Below are 16716 nucleotides of genomic sequence, written 5' to 3'. Positions count from 1 at the left end.
TACCCAGCAGGTTGAAGGTTGATTACACATACAGGTGTTCAGTTGTGTATTCAGTAGGTTGATAACACGTACAGGTGTTCAGTTGTGTACCCAGCGGTTGATAACATGTACAGGTGTTCAGCTGTGTACCCAGCACGTTGAAGGTTGATGACACATACAGGTGTTCAGTTGTGTACCCAGCGGTTGATAACATGTACAGGTGTTCAGCTGTGTACCCAGCGGGTTGATAACACGGACAGTTTCATGCCCACCAGGTAGATATATGACATGCCCAGGTGTTCAGTTCTCTACTGAGCAGCATGTTCTGACTGGGCTTAATACCCTTTTTCTTCTGGGATTATAGAGGTTTGCATATATAGTATAGTTTGGCTTCTAGTGTAACCTCCACTCTTTTATTAGCTGCAATGAAGGGATAAATTTATAACAAGCATTTTCTTCCGTATTTCCTTCTTTTTTTCCTCTCTTTTCTTCTACTTTCAGTTTTCTCAAATTTTAAATTCCTTTTATACCAAAGGGAAACAAACCTAAATGTAAGCAGTGGTTTGTTTTACGTTTCTAACATTTTCTGTCAGGGTTCCCCGTGGACCCCGACCTTGGCTGGAGGTCAACAGGGGAGACCAGATGATGTGGGGGGAAATAACGAGACTCTGCCCCAACTTAATGTAGGAAGCCTGGGGAGCCTGGGGAGCCTGGAGAGGCATGGCTCCCGCGCCATGTGGCAGACTGAGACAATGCAGCAGCCCCCTGACTCCTCAAAATCCTTTATTGATTGCTAAGGCAAAGAATTTGTACAAAGATGCAAAGGTGTCAAATTCAAAATAGGATTAAAAGAACCCCAACCCCCCGGGAAGACTGGGGAAAGAGGAAACGGCTGGGTAATTGGGAACACAGCGTAGTGAGTTGCCAACAACCGCCCATGTTGCATTTAGAAAAGGGCAAGAGAAAACAAGTTTCCATCCTGAGGGCAGGCAAAGCAGCCTCCCTAATCTAGCTGCCAGTTAGGAGGTTAGAGGGCTTAGTCCCACCTGCCTGCTGACTCTCCACCTCTCCACTCAGGGAGGGTCTGAACGGCCCTGCCCTGTCTGGGATAAGCCCCCAGAGATGGCCTGCCAGGGTCCTCTGCCCTGGATCGAGGGGAAGTGCTGCACAGAGAGATTAGACTGTCTGCCTCCCACAGTTTTCTCACTTTTTTCACAATGCTTATCTATCACTTTTATTATGGAACAAACTAATAATTTAATATTAATCCTGTCAGGGTTCAAACGGCAGAGTGCTAAGAAGCATCTGCTTTTGTGCATCTAACTTTAAGTGGTAAATGACCATAAGGAGCTGAGTGGTGTCTTCACAGACTTGTAGACTATGTCCCCCACAGGAGCCAGTGACCCCACTCTGCACGAGGAGCATGACAGCGTCTCGTGTTCTGTCCTAGGTGCCTCAGGATGAGTGGGGAGGGTACCCGGCCACGGGCAAAGAGGAGGAGATCCCCTGCAGGAGGATGCGGAGCGGGAGCTACATCAAAGCCATGGGGGACGAGGACAGTGGGGAGTCGGACTCCAGCCCCAAAACATCACCTAAGACGGCCATGCGGCCGGAGCCCCTGCTGAAGTCCATCGGACAGAGGCCACTTGGAGACCACCAAAGGTGAGGGAGACGAACGGCTTTTCCTCTCGGAACATGTCTTTCCTGTTTCTTTTCTTTTCTTTTTTCGTATTGAGACAGAGTCCCACCCTATTCCCTGAGCAGAATGCAATGGCGTCATAGTTCACTGCAACCTCAGACTTGGGCTGTGGGCATCCTGCTGCCTCAGCCTCCAGAAGCTGCTGGGATTACAGGCGCTTGCCGTGGCACCCAGCTGGGCTTTTCATTTTTATAGGAGTTGGGGTCTCTCAATCAGGCAAGTCTCAAGCTTATGAGCTCAAACAATTCTCCCTCCTCAGCCTCCCACAGTGTTGGGATTTTGGGCACAAGCCACTGCACCTGGCTTCTTTTTTTTTTTTTTTTTTTTTTTTGAGACAGTCTTACTTTATCTTCCATGGTAGAGTGCCGTGGCATCAGAGCTCAGAGCAACCTCAAACTCATGGGCTCAGACTATCCTCTTGCCTCAGCCTCCCACATAGCTGAGACAACAGGTGCCCACCACAACACCCAGCTGTTTTTTAGAGATGTGGTCTCTATCTTGCTCAAGCTGGTCTTGAACTCATGAGGTCAAGTAATCTACGGGCCTCAGCCTCCCAGAGTGCTGGGATTATAGGCGTGAGCCAACACGTCCACCCTTTCTTTGCTATTTCTAAACACCTCTCCCCTTGACATGATTTAACCAGGAGCTAGTTGTCAATTTAAACCAAACTCCCAAGTTGAAAATGTCAGACCCCTGGCCATCAATTTTCAAGTCATTTTTTAACAAAAAAGAAATTAGACTTTTGGTTACTTACTTATTAAGTAGTAATTAAGAAAATCTGCTTGGGTAATTTCTATGTCAAATTTTAAAATCAGTGTGATCCACTGACTCTTTCAGGTCATTAGAGTAACTGTCCTCAGCATGAGCATCTGTTTCTTATTTTTGTGAGCTCATGCACTGGGGCATGGGTATGCATATCTGTGCACGTGCCCGTCCCGGTGAGGTCAAGTGCCTGTGGACATCGTGGCAGGGATAAGTGCCTTTCTAGGCCACAGTGGAGGAGGGAGGTGACAAGCTTCACAGATATACTGCCATGTGCTTTATATAACTGTCCAAAGATTCAGTATTAATAAATCTAACTGATTTCCAGTTATAAAAAGGCAAAACCCTGGGAACTCAGCTGTCCATACGAACAATGGAAATATAACTGTTTGGCTCACCAGGCACATAATGGTGCATCCCCAGTCCCAGCAGCTGGCTTGGGTGTGAGTGCTGGAGCTGCCTGGAAACTCCTTCTTCCCCAACAAAGCCTGTGTGTAATCCTGTGTGGACCAGAAATGCCAGGGTGGAGAACCCGTCAGTGCTCTGCCAGAGTTGCTTGCAGGGCCATTAAGGATCATGCACGCATGAGACAGTGCAGCTGCAGATGGAGGTGTTGTCTCTGCACCACTCTCCATCCAGCCCATGCTGGTGTGACTTCTCCTGATAAATCCAATAATTCATTAACATTAGCTTGCAGGATGAAGAATTGAAATTTACAATTACAACCATGTCTCACAAATCTTAGAAACCAGAACTTAATAAATCTGAACCATATTTTTTTTACCTAGTTCAGCTAAATTCAAGAGCTCTAGTGTCAGAATGCTGCACAGGAAGTGTCCTGAGCCCCAGGGCCCTGGCACCCAGGCCTGTCTCTGCTCTGGCCCACAGAGAGGATGGTCATTTGGTCAGTGGACAGTACAGGAAGAGACCCCAGGGTCTGGCCCCAGAGAAGCACGGACTTGTTGGAATGGATTGGGGAAGGTGTTGCTAGGCCAAGAATCTCTTAGGAAGCTTTGTGGGGCAGGTGTGCAGAGAGCAGGGGCAAGTCAGCTGACCCCTCTGCCTCAGCAGAGAAGGATTGGGCTGGACATTGGTCTCGCCCATGTTGTATTTGGGGCACTTAATGGCATAGTTGAGAATTATGAATTATCTGAAACCTCCCCTCAAGGGAAGAAACGCCCCCAGGCAGCACTTATGCTCAGCAGGTCTGGGGCTCTAACATCCACCCTCAAGCACATTGGGACAGGAGCTCTAGGTGTGTGGATGGGGAGGAGCAGTGCTGGGCTGGAGCTGGGAGGATTCCTGTGACTGTGGCTCTGCTATGACCCTGTGCTGATGGGAAGCAGGGAGACTGAGCTGTATCAGGTATGGAAGGAAGGTCCTGGAGAGGTTTTAACAGTTGGGGCTTCAGTGCCCATTACAGGGGCCCTGACTGGAGGCTGCTGCTATTTTGAACCTGAGATATACCTCTTGGGAGATGACTTGTGCTTTCCACAGGACGGATCAGTTCCGCAGGGCCTGGGGACAGGATGGATACCACATACTGCAGTCTTCTCTGATCCACTGGCCCCACACTGGCCCTCAAGGTGACGTCAGCTGTGTGCTGATGACTCAGGCTTCCCCTGTGTGGGCACCTCCTGAGTGTGTGGGCCTTTCAGTGGTATCTCTGCTGCTCCGCTGAGTACAGCCCTCTCTTAGTAGCACCCGGGCTCTCAGCTGAGCACAGCAAGTGTGCGCACTTCCTACCTGTGCTGGATGAACACTCACACTCCAGAAACGGCCCCCAGCCCACTCTCTCACCCCCAGTGAGTAGAACCTTCATAACTGACCCCTCCCCAGACTGACCACCTCCTTGAGTTGACCTAATTTCCACAGACTGTGCATGCATCACACATGTGTATCAGTACAATAGGCCTAGTTCTTAATGTTGACCACCTCCACGTGTTGACCAGTTTGTTATAGTCCCTTGGTGATCAAATCACAGAGGTTCTACCGTATTTCAGTTTGTACAATGATTTCTGAGTGGCCCCTCCCTACCTGGGCTCTGTTGGAGTCCAGGTGTTCAAAGCATAGTAGAGAGATTTGCATGGGAATGAGAAGTTGTGAGAGAAAAACCTTTCAGCCATTGAGTGGCCACCAGTGTGCTTAACAGCGGGAACGTGCTCATGTTATTCATCAGTAACACTAACAGTGTTTATGGGAGACGTGTTCTCTGACATCATGCGCACCTGCTGCTCTAGCCCTGAACTACAGCACCAAGTTGCATCGGACAGCAGAACTTGGACCCAGGGTCAGTACACAGGGTGTCTGGCCAGATCTAGCCATGGTGGACATGGCCGTGCTTCCTCCTCCTGACATCCCTGGCAGCTTCCAAGGCAGAGCTCAGTAGTGGTAAAGGAGGCCATAATGGCTGAAAGTCCCTGTCCAGAGGACAGTGTCTGAGCTCCTCATAATCTAATGGAGGCCATAGACTTTGGACAAATACCTGGAGTGTCACAATTTCCAAGTGTAAAATCCAGTCCTATCCTAGAGGACACATAGGACGTGCCATGTGCAGGAGAACCAAGTCATGTTGACCCACTCACGCCTTGTTGGTGATGGAGGTTGAGTCCGTGGTTGGCTGGGGTGAGCATGGGCTCGCATTGACCCACTAGTGCCTTGTTGGTGATGGATATTGAGTCCGTGGTTGGCTCGGGTGGGCACAGGGCCATGTTGACCTGCTCATGCCTTGTCGGTAATGGAGGTTGAGTCCATAGTTGACTGGGATGAGCTCGGGGTGGCATTGACCCACTCGTGCCTTGTTGGTGATGGAGGTTGAGTCCATAGTTGACTGGGGTGAGCTCGGGGTCGCATTGACTAACTCGTGCCTTGTTGGTGATGGAGGTTGGGTCTGTGATTGGCTGGGGTGAGCTCAGGGTCACATTGACCAACTCGTGCCTTGTTGGTGATGGAGGTTGGGTCTGTGATTGGCTAGGGTGAGCATGGTGTCTTGTTGTCCCACTCATGCCTTGTTGGTGATGGAGATTGAGTCCTTGGTTGGCTAGGGTAAGCATGGAGTCTGTTGACCTACTCATGCCTTGTTGGTGTTATAGGTTGAGTCTGTGGTTGGCTCGGGTGAGCACGGGCTCACATTGACCCCCTCGTGCCTTGTTGGTGATGGAGGTTAAGTCCGTGGTTGGCTGGGGTAAGCATGGAGTCTGTTGACCTACTCATGCATTGTTGGTGTTGTAGGTTGAGTCTGTGGTTGGCTTGGGTGAGCACAGGGCCGTGTTGGCCCACTCATGCCTTGTTGGTGATAGAGGTTGAGTCTGTGATTGGCTGGGGTGAGCACAGTGTCATGTTGACACATTCGTTTCTTGTTGGTGATGAAGGTTGAGTCCATGGTTGGCTGGGGTGAGCACAGGGCCATTTTGACCCATTCGTGCCTTGTTGGTAATGGAGGTTGAGTCTGTGATTGGCTGGGGTGAGCTCAGGCTCGCATTGACCCACTCGTGCCTTGTTGGTAATAGAGGTTGAGTCCATAGTTGACTGGGGTGAGCATGGGCTCTCATTGACCCACTCGTGCCTTGTTGGTGATGGAGGTTGAGTCTATGATTGGCTTGGGTGAGCTTGGGTTCGTGTTGACCCACTCGTGCCTTGTTGGTGATGGAGGTTGAGTCCGTGGTTGGCTCCAGTGAACATGGGTTGCAGGCAGCAGGGGTGAGATTGGAGCACATGACGCTGAGTGAAAGGAGCCAGACATGGAAGGACAAATACTGCACCTTTTCACTTACATGTGGACTCTGAAGCAGTTGAACTCTCGGAAGCAGAGTGGCGGTTACAGAGGCCTGACAATGGGGATGGGAGGTGCCGAGTAGACACCACCTCACCCAGGAGGAAGAAGTTTGAGTTTTATAAAGGTCAGTGGCAGAGCATTGTGAATATGAGTAATAATTGAGCACCATGCATTTCAATGTTGTTAAGGGTAACATAAAAATGTTAAATATTTGAGGCAATACTGATGTTAATTAGCTTAATTTAATCATCCACATTGCATGCAGAAATCATCACACCACTTTGTGCCACATACATATGTACAACTGTACAGTATATAACTACAGTTTGTCAGTACACTATACAAATACTAAAAATAAGTGCTAGGAGACATGAGATGAAAGCCTCCTCAAAGCCTTCCAGTAAACAGCTGTGTCAAAGGCCGGGCAGGTAGGGCCCACTGCCAAGGCCTCCTCATGGCTGCAGGGCTGGGGGGTAAACCCAGAGTGTGAGAACCCAAGGGTGAGCCAGGGCCTGGGATCCCCACGTGAGCCCCAAGTTGGGGAGCAGAGGTGTCCTCAGTGCAGCCAGACCAACCTCCTTCCCCAACCAGCCCTTGTGCCCCTGTCCTGTGGACACCACACAGGGACCCAGGAGCCCCTGGTGCCCATGGGAAGTAAGACATGTGAATCATCTAAGCCAGTGGTTCTCAACCTTCCTAAAGCTGCGACCCTTTAATATAGTTCCTCAGGTTGTGGTGACCCCCAAGCATAAAATTATTTTCATTGTTACTTCATAACTATAATTTTGCTACTGTTATGAATCATAATGTAAATATCTGATATGCAGGAGACCCCCAAAGGGGTCACGACCCACAGGTTGAGATCTAAGTTAACTAAATGTGGTATCTTGCCAGTGAATCTCACAAATAGACCATCTTTATTCTAGAGTTTAGGTTGTACCCAAAAGACTGTTTCAAACAAAACTGATAACTCTAAAATTATATTTAAAATACAGTTGAAGAGGCTCGGCACCCATAGCACAGTGGTTACGGCACCAGCCATATCCATCGAGGTTGGCGGGTTCAAACCCAGCCCAGGCCAGCTAAACAACAATGATAACTGCAACAAAATATAGCCGGGCATTGTGGAGGGTGCCTGTAGTTCTAGCTACTTGGGAGACTGAGGCAAAAGAATTGCTTAAGCCTAAGAGTTTGAGGTTGCTGTGAGCTGTGACGCCATGGCACTCTACTGAGGGCAACAGAGGGAGAATCTGTCTCAAAAAATAAAAAAATATAAAAAACACAGTTGAACAGAACTCAGCTTAATAGTGCACAGAGTATTTTCCGCTTTTGGCAGCACAGAACTTTCCCAGCAGGAGCCGATGTCAAAAGTTTAAGATGCTGAAGGAAGGATTCAAATGATGAAGAACGCGGAATGTACACTCATCTCGTAAGATCTTTGCTCTCCTCTTGGTGTGTACAATTTCCACTAACATTAACAGTGTTTACAAATGCAAATATAATGGCCAGATGAACTTAGTAATTATACTTGAACTTTAATTAGGTAGGTATGGCTCAAGTTCTTGTCATCAAATTATCACACTGGCACAAGGACACCCTGGGTTTACGCACCTTGCCCTCGCTCTGGGTCTGGGAGATTCACTGCGTCAGCTGCTCCCTCTGCTTTTGCCAGCTGCAGGCCTGGGGGAGGTGGGTCTCTAACTGGCTGTGGCCAGGGCCCTTTCAGAAGAACAGAACACAGAGGTCCTCCTGTGAAGGCTGCAGAAACTTGCTTTGAAACGCTCCTCCTCTTGGAACAATGACAGAATTGTTCTGTTGAAAACTGTCTTGTCTTCTTGCTGTTAAACTGAGGGAAAGAAATCAGCCCTCTCATTAATCATTTAATGTGCACACGGTTATCACACAAGCACTTTTGCTTATGCTTTGCTGCATTCTCTAAAATTGCGTTCATCATTAGAAAGTCTTTGCCTCTCAAAGGAGAAATAAAGCAAATGAGCAAACACCCTGCACACCCGTCTCAGTGCCTTGGGCACACAATTCCCAGCAGTTGTGTCTGCTGGTGAGGAAGGTCAGAGCACAGTCTGTCTGCTAGTCAGACCCTGCCCATATACAGAGCACCACTTAGAATAATGACCAACTAATTGAAATGCAAATTTCAAGTTACCACTGAATTCAATTTATTGCTTTTTTAAATTAGTTTATGCATTAGTATTTAAGATACTGGACTTGCTTATGTATCAGTATTTGAGATACTCAAATAACCAATTCAATTTTGGTTGCAGTGAAAGGTAGACTAAATGATTTCATTTGGAAGCCATTGCTTTTTTCTTCCTGCTTAGTTGCATTAAAAAGTCAAAGCTCTTTCATTTGGTCATTAAAAAGTTCTATCTAGACATAAAGTATCATTTGTTTATTAACTTTAATTTGTAGTTAATGCTATCAGGTGAAAGTCTTTTTCTAGATCCTTTTCATAGTGTAAATTATGAAAACATCTCCTAATCTACACCATTATTTATTACTAGCTGCTTGATTTTTGTATATCAAAGTTCTTCCCAAAGCTAAATCTTTAATTTCATAATATAAAATTTTGAATCTGTATGCCAATGAAATGATTGAAAATATTTAAGAAACTGGAAAAAAAAGTTAAAGCTCTAATAATTTTGAACATGGCTGAGTCATTCTCTGGTGAAGATAACACTTTACATTTTTAGAAAAAGGAGAGATCATTTTAAGGACTACTTGATGTCATATGTGGAGATAAATTCTGATAGATTAATACATATAAGCGTAACAAGCATATATATACAGATGTATATAGATAGGAACGTTCCATAACCTTGGCATGGAGAAGAGGTATCTAATCAGGACGTAGTGTGAAGAAACTGCATGACGTTGACCGATTTGAATTCATAAAACTAAAAACATATTCATGATAAAAGCAAACAAACAAACCATAAGTTCTGTCACTGAGGTAGAACAATAATAAAAGCCTGGGAAGGAGTTTTTGAATATAAGACTATATATATATATATATATATAACGTTGCCTTATAAACCATCAAGGAAAAAATGAATGCCATAATGTAAAAATGAATAAAGGCCAAGAAAGAAAGAAGACTCAAATGAAATCAGAAATGATGTTTTAAATAATATCACAGAAAAATATAATTACAAGAGATTGTGGTCAACCATTCTATGCCAAAAAATTGGATCACCTCGAAGAAATGGGCAAATTCCTGAAAACATACAACGCACCCTGACTACATCACGGAGAAACAGAAAGTCATCAGTAATCATGACCTCCCCACAAAGGAATGCCAGAGCCAGAGGGCATCACTGAGGAATTCAACCAAACATTTAAAGAATTGATGCTAATCCTTCTCAAACTCCTCCAGAAATCTGAAGATGAGGGAACACTTCCAAACTTATCTTACGGGGTCAGCATTACTATTATACCAAAGCCGAAGATTGTGACTCCGAATGGGATTTGCAAAACCATTCAGTGAATGATTTGGGGTTTGTTTTTTTTTTTACTGTTTGGGGTTCATTGAGGATATAAGGAATTAGGTTGAACTGATTGCATTTGTTAGGTAAAGGCCCTCTTATAATTGTGTCCTGCCCCCAAGAGGTGTGCCATCGACATAACCCCCCAGGGCCCTGACCCCTCCCCTCTCGCTGCCCCCTTGTTCCTGCCCCCCACCTTGAATTGCTTCAATGAATGTTTTCTTGCTGTTCTGACACCACCCTTTTAATACAAACCAGTCAAAAATAACAGAAAGAGAAAAATGATTTACTTGCTAAAAAGAAAATGTGAAACACAAAGACAGCTAAGGTGTGAATAATAATGAAGAAACCCAAGGCGAAATAGTAGTTTCTCTGTGGTGGGCCCACGGACTGGCAGTCACTGAACCGGCTCTTGTTAGCACTTCTGAAAAGGGCTGATGCCTCGCTTCTCTGCAGAGCACCTGAGGCTCTGGACCAAGGAGACAGACCACAGCTGCCTGTGTCTTTAGAAGAAATGGTACCAGAAGCCAGACGGGGCTAGTCACCCCACATCGGGCTTCCTGGCCGTTTGCCTTATCTGAATTAACTGAACCTCACAACCCCTGGAGGAAGCAGGCCCCGAGCCATCATTGTTTCCATCGATAATATTAGCAGTGAGGATGGCCTCCAAGCCCGTCTTCTGACCTCAGCTGCTCTGTTCTGGACACACCTCCCTGTAGCTTCCGGGCTACAGTTGGAGAGTAAGATGGTAAAAACGCCTGATTTTCATTTCTGTCACCATTCAAGTGGATATCGCCAGAGTCTATCAGAGGAAATGTTGGGAAGATCCTGGAGAAGCAATTTCCACATCCTCCTGGGGTTTTTGTTCGCTACTTGAAAGCAGATGGTAACAAGAATCTCTCCTGAATGCACAGATCTGACAATCTGTTGAGACCAGCCTGTACTTGATGCATTAGCTTCGGAAACTTGCTACATTCCTGTTTGCCTAAAATGCCTCTTTGGGATGGGATCTTGCCATTTTGAAATTTGAGACTTTTCTGCCTGTTCATTTCAGTGGCAGTCTATCCTGCAAGCCGGTGACTGCCACAGAGCACACAGCCCCTCTGACCACCCCCCCAGCCGCACAGAGGGAGGGGCAGCCCGGAAGCCAAATGAACAGCTCTCCCCCGCCAAGGTAAACCACAGACTGCTTCTGTGTATGTCTCAAGTTCTGATTCATCATATAGTTGTAACATTACCTTCCAAATTTTTAAAAATATGACACTAAAGCAACATATGCCCAATTTGGAATTGAAGGTCTTGATGCTCCAATTTCAACATCGTCTGGGGCCGGGGGACACTGATGGCTCCCACCCTCTCAGGCAGGACCGTGTCTTCTTCCTGAGACAAGGTTAATTACAGCACCTTCCTCAGAGAGTCATAACCAGCGTCCAGTGAGATACAGAAAAGGAAAGTGTTGTGCAGACCATTAATCCCTGCTAACTACGCCGTATCAGGAGCAGTGCTGAACTGAAGGTACCACTGAGACCTGGGTTTGTTCTGGAAAATTCCTTTCAAATCTACATTGTGAACATATATTTCACTTCAACTTATAAATGGTGTAAAACTAAATGGAGTGCTCTTCATATCTGACATCCAAAAGCTTTTTTTGAGAGGGCAACGCCTGTGGCTTAAAGGAGTAGGGCACCAGCCCCATTTGCCGGAGATGGCAGGTTCAGGCCCAGCCCCGGCCAAAAATTGGACAAAAAAAAAAAAAGAAAGCTTTTTTGACATATAATTTACAACCTACAGTTCGTCTAATTCAGGGGTGTTTAGTGTATCCACAGACGTATTCAGCCATTTTCTTCCCCCAAACAGCCCCTGCTCACTAATCAGATTCCCCACTTGTCCCCCAGCACCTGGCAGCCACTAACCTACTTTCTCTCTGCCATGTAAAAGGAATCCTACAGTATCTGGTGTGTGTATGTGGCTACTTTTACTAAGGACCACGTTTCTAAAAGCTTCACTTAATCAGGATTTATTAAAAGTCTGCTTTTTCTCCCTGATTTCCCACTTTTTAAAAAATATTTATTTATTTTGCAGTTTTTGGCCAGGGCTGGGTTTGAACCCGCCACCTCCAGCTTATGGGGCCAGCACCCTACTCCTTTGAGCCACAGGCACCACCCCTCTAATGTCCCATTTTTAAAGAGAGAAGTAAATCACAGAGAAAAATCACCCCAAGAGCTTACCTGCAAAGGGAGAGTATACTCCAACACCAGGGGTCAGAGTTGGCCACCGCTATTTACATTTCTGGGTGCAGGCGCATCCAAGGTTTTAATATATTTAATGTTCCTACTATGGTGCAAAACAGGAAAGGAAATGATTAGTCATTTCTGTCCACGTTAATCTAGTTGTGATTTTTTTTAATGACTTTTACTGCATTGGGGTGAGATTGTCAATGAAACCTGAAAGGAAGGGGGTTCAATTAGCTGGAAATTTAAGCTAAGCTAGACTGTCCGCCTCCCCAATATCCTCAGGCTTCTCTCATACCTTTAACATTTGACAAAACGTCAAGGAAGAAGACCAGAGAGCATTGATCTCTGAGGGAGTTTGGAAGAAAGTGATCAAACAAATGAACATTTCCTCCATCTGCTGCTTCTATCTGCCCAGGTTGCATAATCTGGGCATCTTTGCATAAGTTAAAACTGAAAGTGAACGTTTTGTTTTCTCTTTCATTTTTCTGAACGTGTAAAATTGCCAATAAGCTAACATGATATTTATGAGGCTCTCGGAGCTTTTGGCTTAAATTCAGGAGCCGAGTTTGCCATTATGCATATGAGTTACTGGTGCCTTCAGCACTTTTTTAATGCAGAATGATCCTAATTTCACTACCTGGCCATAAAAGCTCAGGCTTCAAAGGCAGTTTTGTAAATAGCTTCCCTATTACTTTTGATGAAATTCACATTTGTGAATGTGAACCTGAGAATATTTACATAAGGCAGAGTTACCCATCAAGAGACAAACATTCAGCTGGAAATTTTATAACAGCCTCTCAGTGTGGGTTAGAATAATCACTCCCATCCCTGCCCCTTCCCTGGAGGTTCACAGAATGCTTTTTCTCCTTTCCTTTCTCCTGTAGCCAGAGCTACCTGCAAGCTGCCAGTGATGTGCCTGTCGGTCACAGTCTGGACCCCGCTGCCAACTACAACTCCCCCAAATTCCGCTCCCGGAACCAGAGCTACATGAGGGCTGTCAGCACCCTGAGCCAGGCCAGCTGCACGAGTCAGGTGGGGAACCCTCTGGCCCTCCCCAGGTCCAGGCTGCAGAGTCAGGCAGGGAACCCTTTGCCCCCCAGGGTCAGGCTTCAGAGTCAGGTGAGGAACCTTTTGTCCCCACCCCTTGGGTCCAGAATGCTGGGTTCAGTGGGAAACCCTCTGTCCCTCCCCTGGGTCCAGACTGCAGGCTCAGGTAGAGAATGCTCTGTCCTCCCCTAGGGCCCAGGCTGCAGGGTCAGGTGGGGAACCCTCTGTCCTTTCCCACTGGCTGCAGAGTCAGATGGGGAGCCCTCTATCCCTTCCCAGGTCTGACTACAGGGCCAGGCTGTGCCAGGGAGAAACAAGCCCTTGTCTCCCCCTCTCATGTGCAGACCAGAGTATGCAGGAAACTCCTACCTGGCCTTAGCCTGCCTGAGTGAAAGCCTCTGAACTTGAACCATTTCCACATTAATTTCTTCGGAGCAAGCAGTGAACAATGAGATGGGCATCTCAGCCTCCTCCTTGACTTAGCACAGGCTATCTTCTTTACCAGGACTTTTTCCGATGTAACAGGCCAGGGAAGGGCTCTGCCACCGGCTTTCAACCCCATCTCCAAATTCTACCTTGGAAGGTCTGATGAGAGGATCTGAGTGTCAGCTGCGGTGCCTGGTGCCGCCCAGCCATCCAGTTCCTCAGGCTCATGCCCAGGGCAGGATCTTCTTAGGCACCATGGCCCCAAGTAGGATCTGTGATGGCCTGGAGCCCCCATGTGCTAATCAGACCCTGAGACAGGGAAGCTTAGAGGGGAAGGAGCCCTGCACCCCAACACACACCCAAAGCGTCAGCCAGAGAATGTGTGATGGACGAAAGAACAGGCCTTGTTCATTCCAGTCACCCTGCCCTGCAGGACAGATGCACAGGATTTTATAATTTTAATTAATCACATTGCAGAACTAACCTCAAGTTTGTGATGTGGAGTCACGATTATGAGCATGGGCTCAGGTCACAGAGTCAGGGTCAGTGTCCAAAGGAGAGAGAGGAGATGGCACATGGTTTTGAGGAAAAACTCAGCAGAGGCGGAGAAGTGAATGTTGCTGACAGAACGTGCAGATGGGTCTTCAGATGCAAATCTGTGCTCTTGAGGCAGGAGCCCGGCCGTGCTCTGGGCTCTCCCCTGGAGAAGTGACTTCCAGTGGAGGCAGGTGCAGCGAGGAGAGGTGGTGGCAGGAATCACGGAGCGACTTGTCCGAGCCCAGGCCCGTGTGTGTATGTGTGTGTGTGTGTGTGTGTGTGTGCGCGCGCGCGCCCCACACCCCACAGCCAGGGTAATTTTCCTCGAGTACAGTTAGAACATTTAGGGTCCCAGAGTGACGCTATACCTGGAAATTAAATCACAGGCTGGAAAACAAGTGTTGAACTATCGAATGAAGTGAGTTATACTGATATTCTAGGCTAAAGAAGGTGGGGGGAACCCAGAATTTAGGCAAAACAAGTTCTTTCACGTGAACAAAAACACCGATACAACCATTTCTCTCTCATCTGGACTCAGATTTCGTGCTGCTGCGAGGTGAGAAGGAGGGGAGTTGAGGTGCCAGGTTTGGGATCAGTTTCCATGGCAACAAGGAGACACAGCCTCTCCGACCCTGTGGAAGAACTAAAAGTAGCTGAAACACTCACACAGCCCCCGCCCCAGAATCTGTGCTGCAAATAGCTTGGAGAGGTGAAGGAGGCACTTGGGGAAAAGCAAGGGAGAAAGAGCGTGGTTTGAGCACTTGCCTGGTGCCAGGTGCTCACTGAGCTTTTGAAAGCACCGTCTCTCTTAAGCTTGGCGATAACTGCCAGCCATACCTGCAGGTTTGCCAGTGGGCCCGTGGAATTTCATCAGCACCTTACCCAAGTGCTCTGCATGAGAAAGCCCCGTGAGCTAGCTCCCCAGCTTAGCAGCTCCCCGTGCTGGTTTCAGATGTGCTGAAAATACCACACTGCCAATGGGTGTCGTGGGACGAGCCTGCTCCCCCTCTGCCTCCGTAACATGGCGATGGCGGCTCCCTGGGCCCTGGCGTCAGATATGCTGTTGCTCGTTCCAGGTGAGTGAAGCAGAGATCAACGGGCAGTTCGAGTCGGTGTGTGAGTCCGTCTTCAGTGAAGTCGAGTCTCAGGCCATGGACGCCCTCGACCTCCCAGGGTGTTTCCGGACACGGAGTCACAGTTACCTTCGCGCCATTCAAGCCGGCTACTCCCAAGATGATGAATGTATCCCCATGATGACACCTGCTGACATCACCTCCACCGTCAGGTCCGCCACAGGTAAGGGAACGCCCCCTCTGACCTTCCTAGGGGAAATCTGCACCAGTGCTTCAGGCTGCATCTCTGGAGGAGCGGGGCATACCTGCACCACTCCTTGACTAAGTTACTCTCCAGGCATTTGGTGACTTTTCCTAATTGCATTTGTTCCCTTATTCCATTTGCATGCTATTGGTGTCTTTTATAGATAACCTTTCTTTTTCTCAGAATGAAATCTATTGTCAAAGTTTCTTATAAACAAGTCTAACTCTTGCAAAGTTTTGGACAGGAGAAAAAAAATTAAGTGCTAACATTTGGAAGGTGACTACAGTTTAAATATCAATGTTTAATAGATTGTGGTGAGATTTCATATGATATATTTCATTTGATATATGCAGTGCCTAGCCTGAATCTCTGTTGCTGGGCAGACAGATGTGTAAATGTGATTCATTGCTGACAAGCAAACCAATCGTTAATGTCAACCCACTAATCATCTAAGGGCACTAGGATTTAGCCTCACAATTTTCTTTTGTTCTCATGGAAGACCATGCCCACCCCCTTTGAAAATTTAATACCTAACCTAGATATCCTGCCTGGTATTTTCACTGCATTATTTATGTATAACTCCGTGAATAATCATAGCCTCAAGAAACCCGGAAAACACAGCAAGAGATAAAGTTTGCTGCACATGAAGGCCGAGGCGAGAGGCTCTGAGGAGCCTGGTGCTGGGGAGCAGGATGCCTTGAGTAGCACAGGGGTTGGAACACTGCGGATGGAGCAAAGGGGTTTGACGGACAGTTCTGAGAAGAGATAGAACAAACTCTGGTCTAAGTAGCATTAGGAGCACAAGACGTGTAATGAGAGTGAGAAAGAGAAGCTGGGAGGGGCTGAGGCATCACCCCCAGGGACAGGGCTTGGTGTCCTCAATGCTGACAGCAGCGAGAATCCCAGGAGAGGCACTTGCAGAACTGGCACCACCGTAAAGTTGCACTCTGGCTGCACTTTGAGAGGGAAGTGTTTCCTAGGAGAGTCTACAGACCGAAGAAAATGAACTGGATTCACACCGCATCCCATTGCTCATTACGGTAAGATCCTGGCCTTGTTCACTTTTCCAACTCTCAGTTTTTTTGAGGTTTCAAACAAAGTAGCAATCCTGGGTAATATTCAAATAAGCTTAACAATTATGTTTCAAAGAAAGGTGTGGCCCCTCAGTGTTCTTTTTATGTGGCTTCATGGCACCCGAGCAGAGGTTTTGTCAATGTACCTTGGACCTTTGTGAGATGTGCATCGGATGCCAGTGCATTCTGCCCTCTATACAGTTTGTAGGGACAGAGGGCAGTGCTGAGGGTCTGCGTGCACAGAGGGCAGTGCCAAGGGCCTGCGTGCACAGACTGCGTGCACAGAGGGCAGTGCCAAGGGCCTGCGTGCACAGAGGGCAGTGCCGAGGGCCTGCGTGCACAGAGGGCAGTGCCGAGGGCCTGC

At 47.4% G+C, this 16716-nt stretch overlaps 1 protein-coding gene across 1 annotated transcript in view; it reads left to right on the top strand.

The window, feature by feature from the left end:
- DLGAP2 (DLG associated protein 2) overlaps positions 1 to 16716 on the top strand; it is a 480560-nt gene that overhangs the window by 417186 nt on the left and 46658 nt on the right. The window contains exons 5-7 of the mRNA XM_012809840.2: positions 1430 to 1641; positions 12837 to 12984; positions 15039 to 15258. Of these exons, the coding sequence (XP_012665294.1) occupies positions 1430 to 1641; positions 12837 to 12984; positions 15039 to 15258 (580 nt within the window). The remainder of the gene's footprint in view (positions 1 to 1429; positions 1642 to 12836; positions 12985 to 15038; positions 15259 to 16716) is intronic.

The sequence above is a fragment of the Otolemur garnettii genome, unplaced genomic scaffold (genome assembly GCF_000181295.1).
Source record: "Otolemur garnettii isolate 467f Iridium unplaced genomic scaffold, OtoGar3 scaffold00114, whole genome shotgun sequence".
Taxonomy (NCBI): domain Eukaryota; kingdom Metazoa; phylum Chordata; class Mammalia; order Primates; family Galagidae; genus Otolemur; species Otolemur garnettii.
This window is presented reverse-complemented; position numbering and strand designations above follow the sequence as displayed.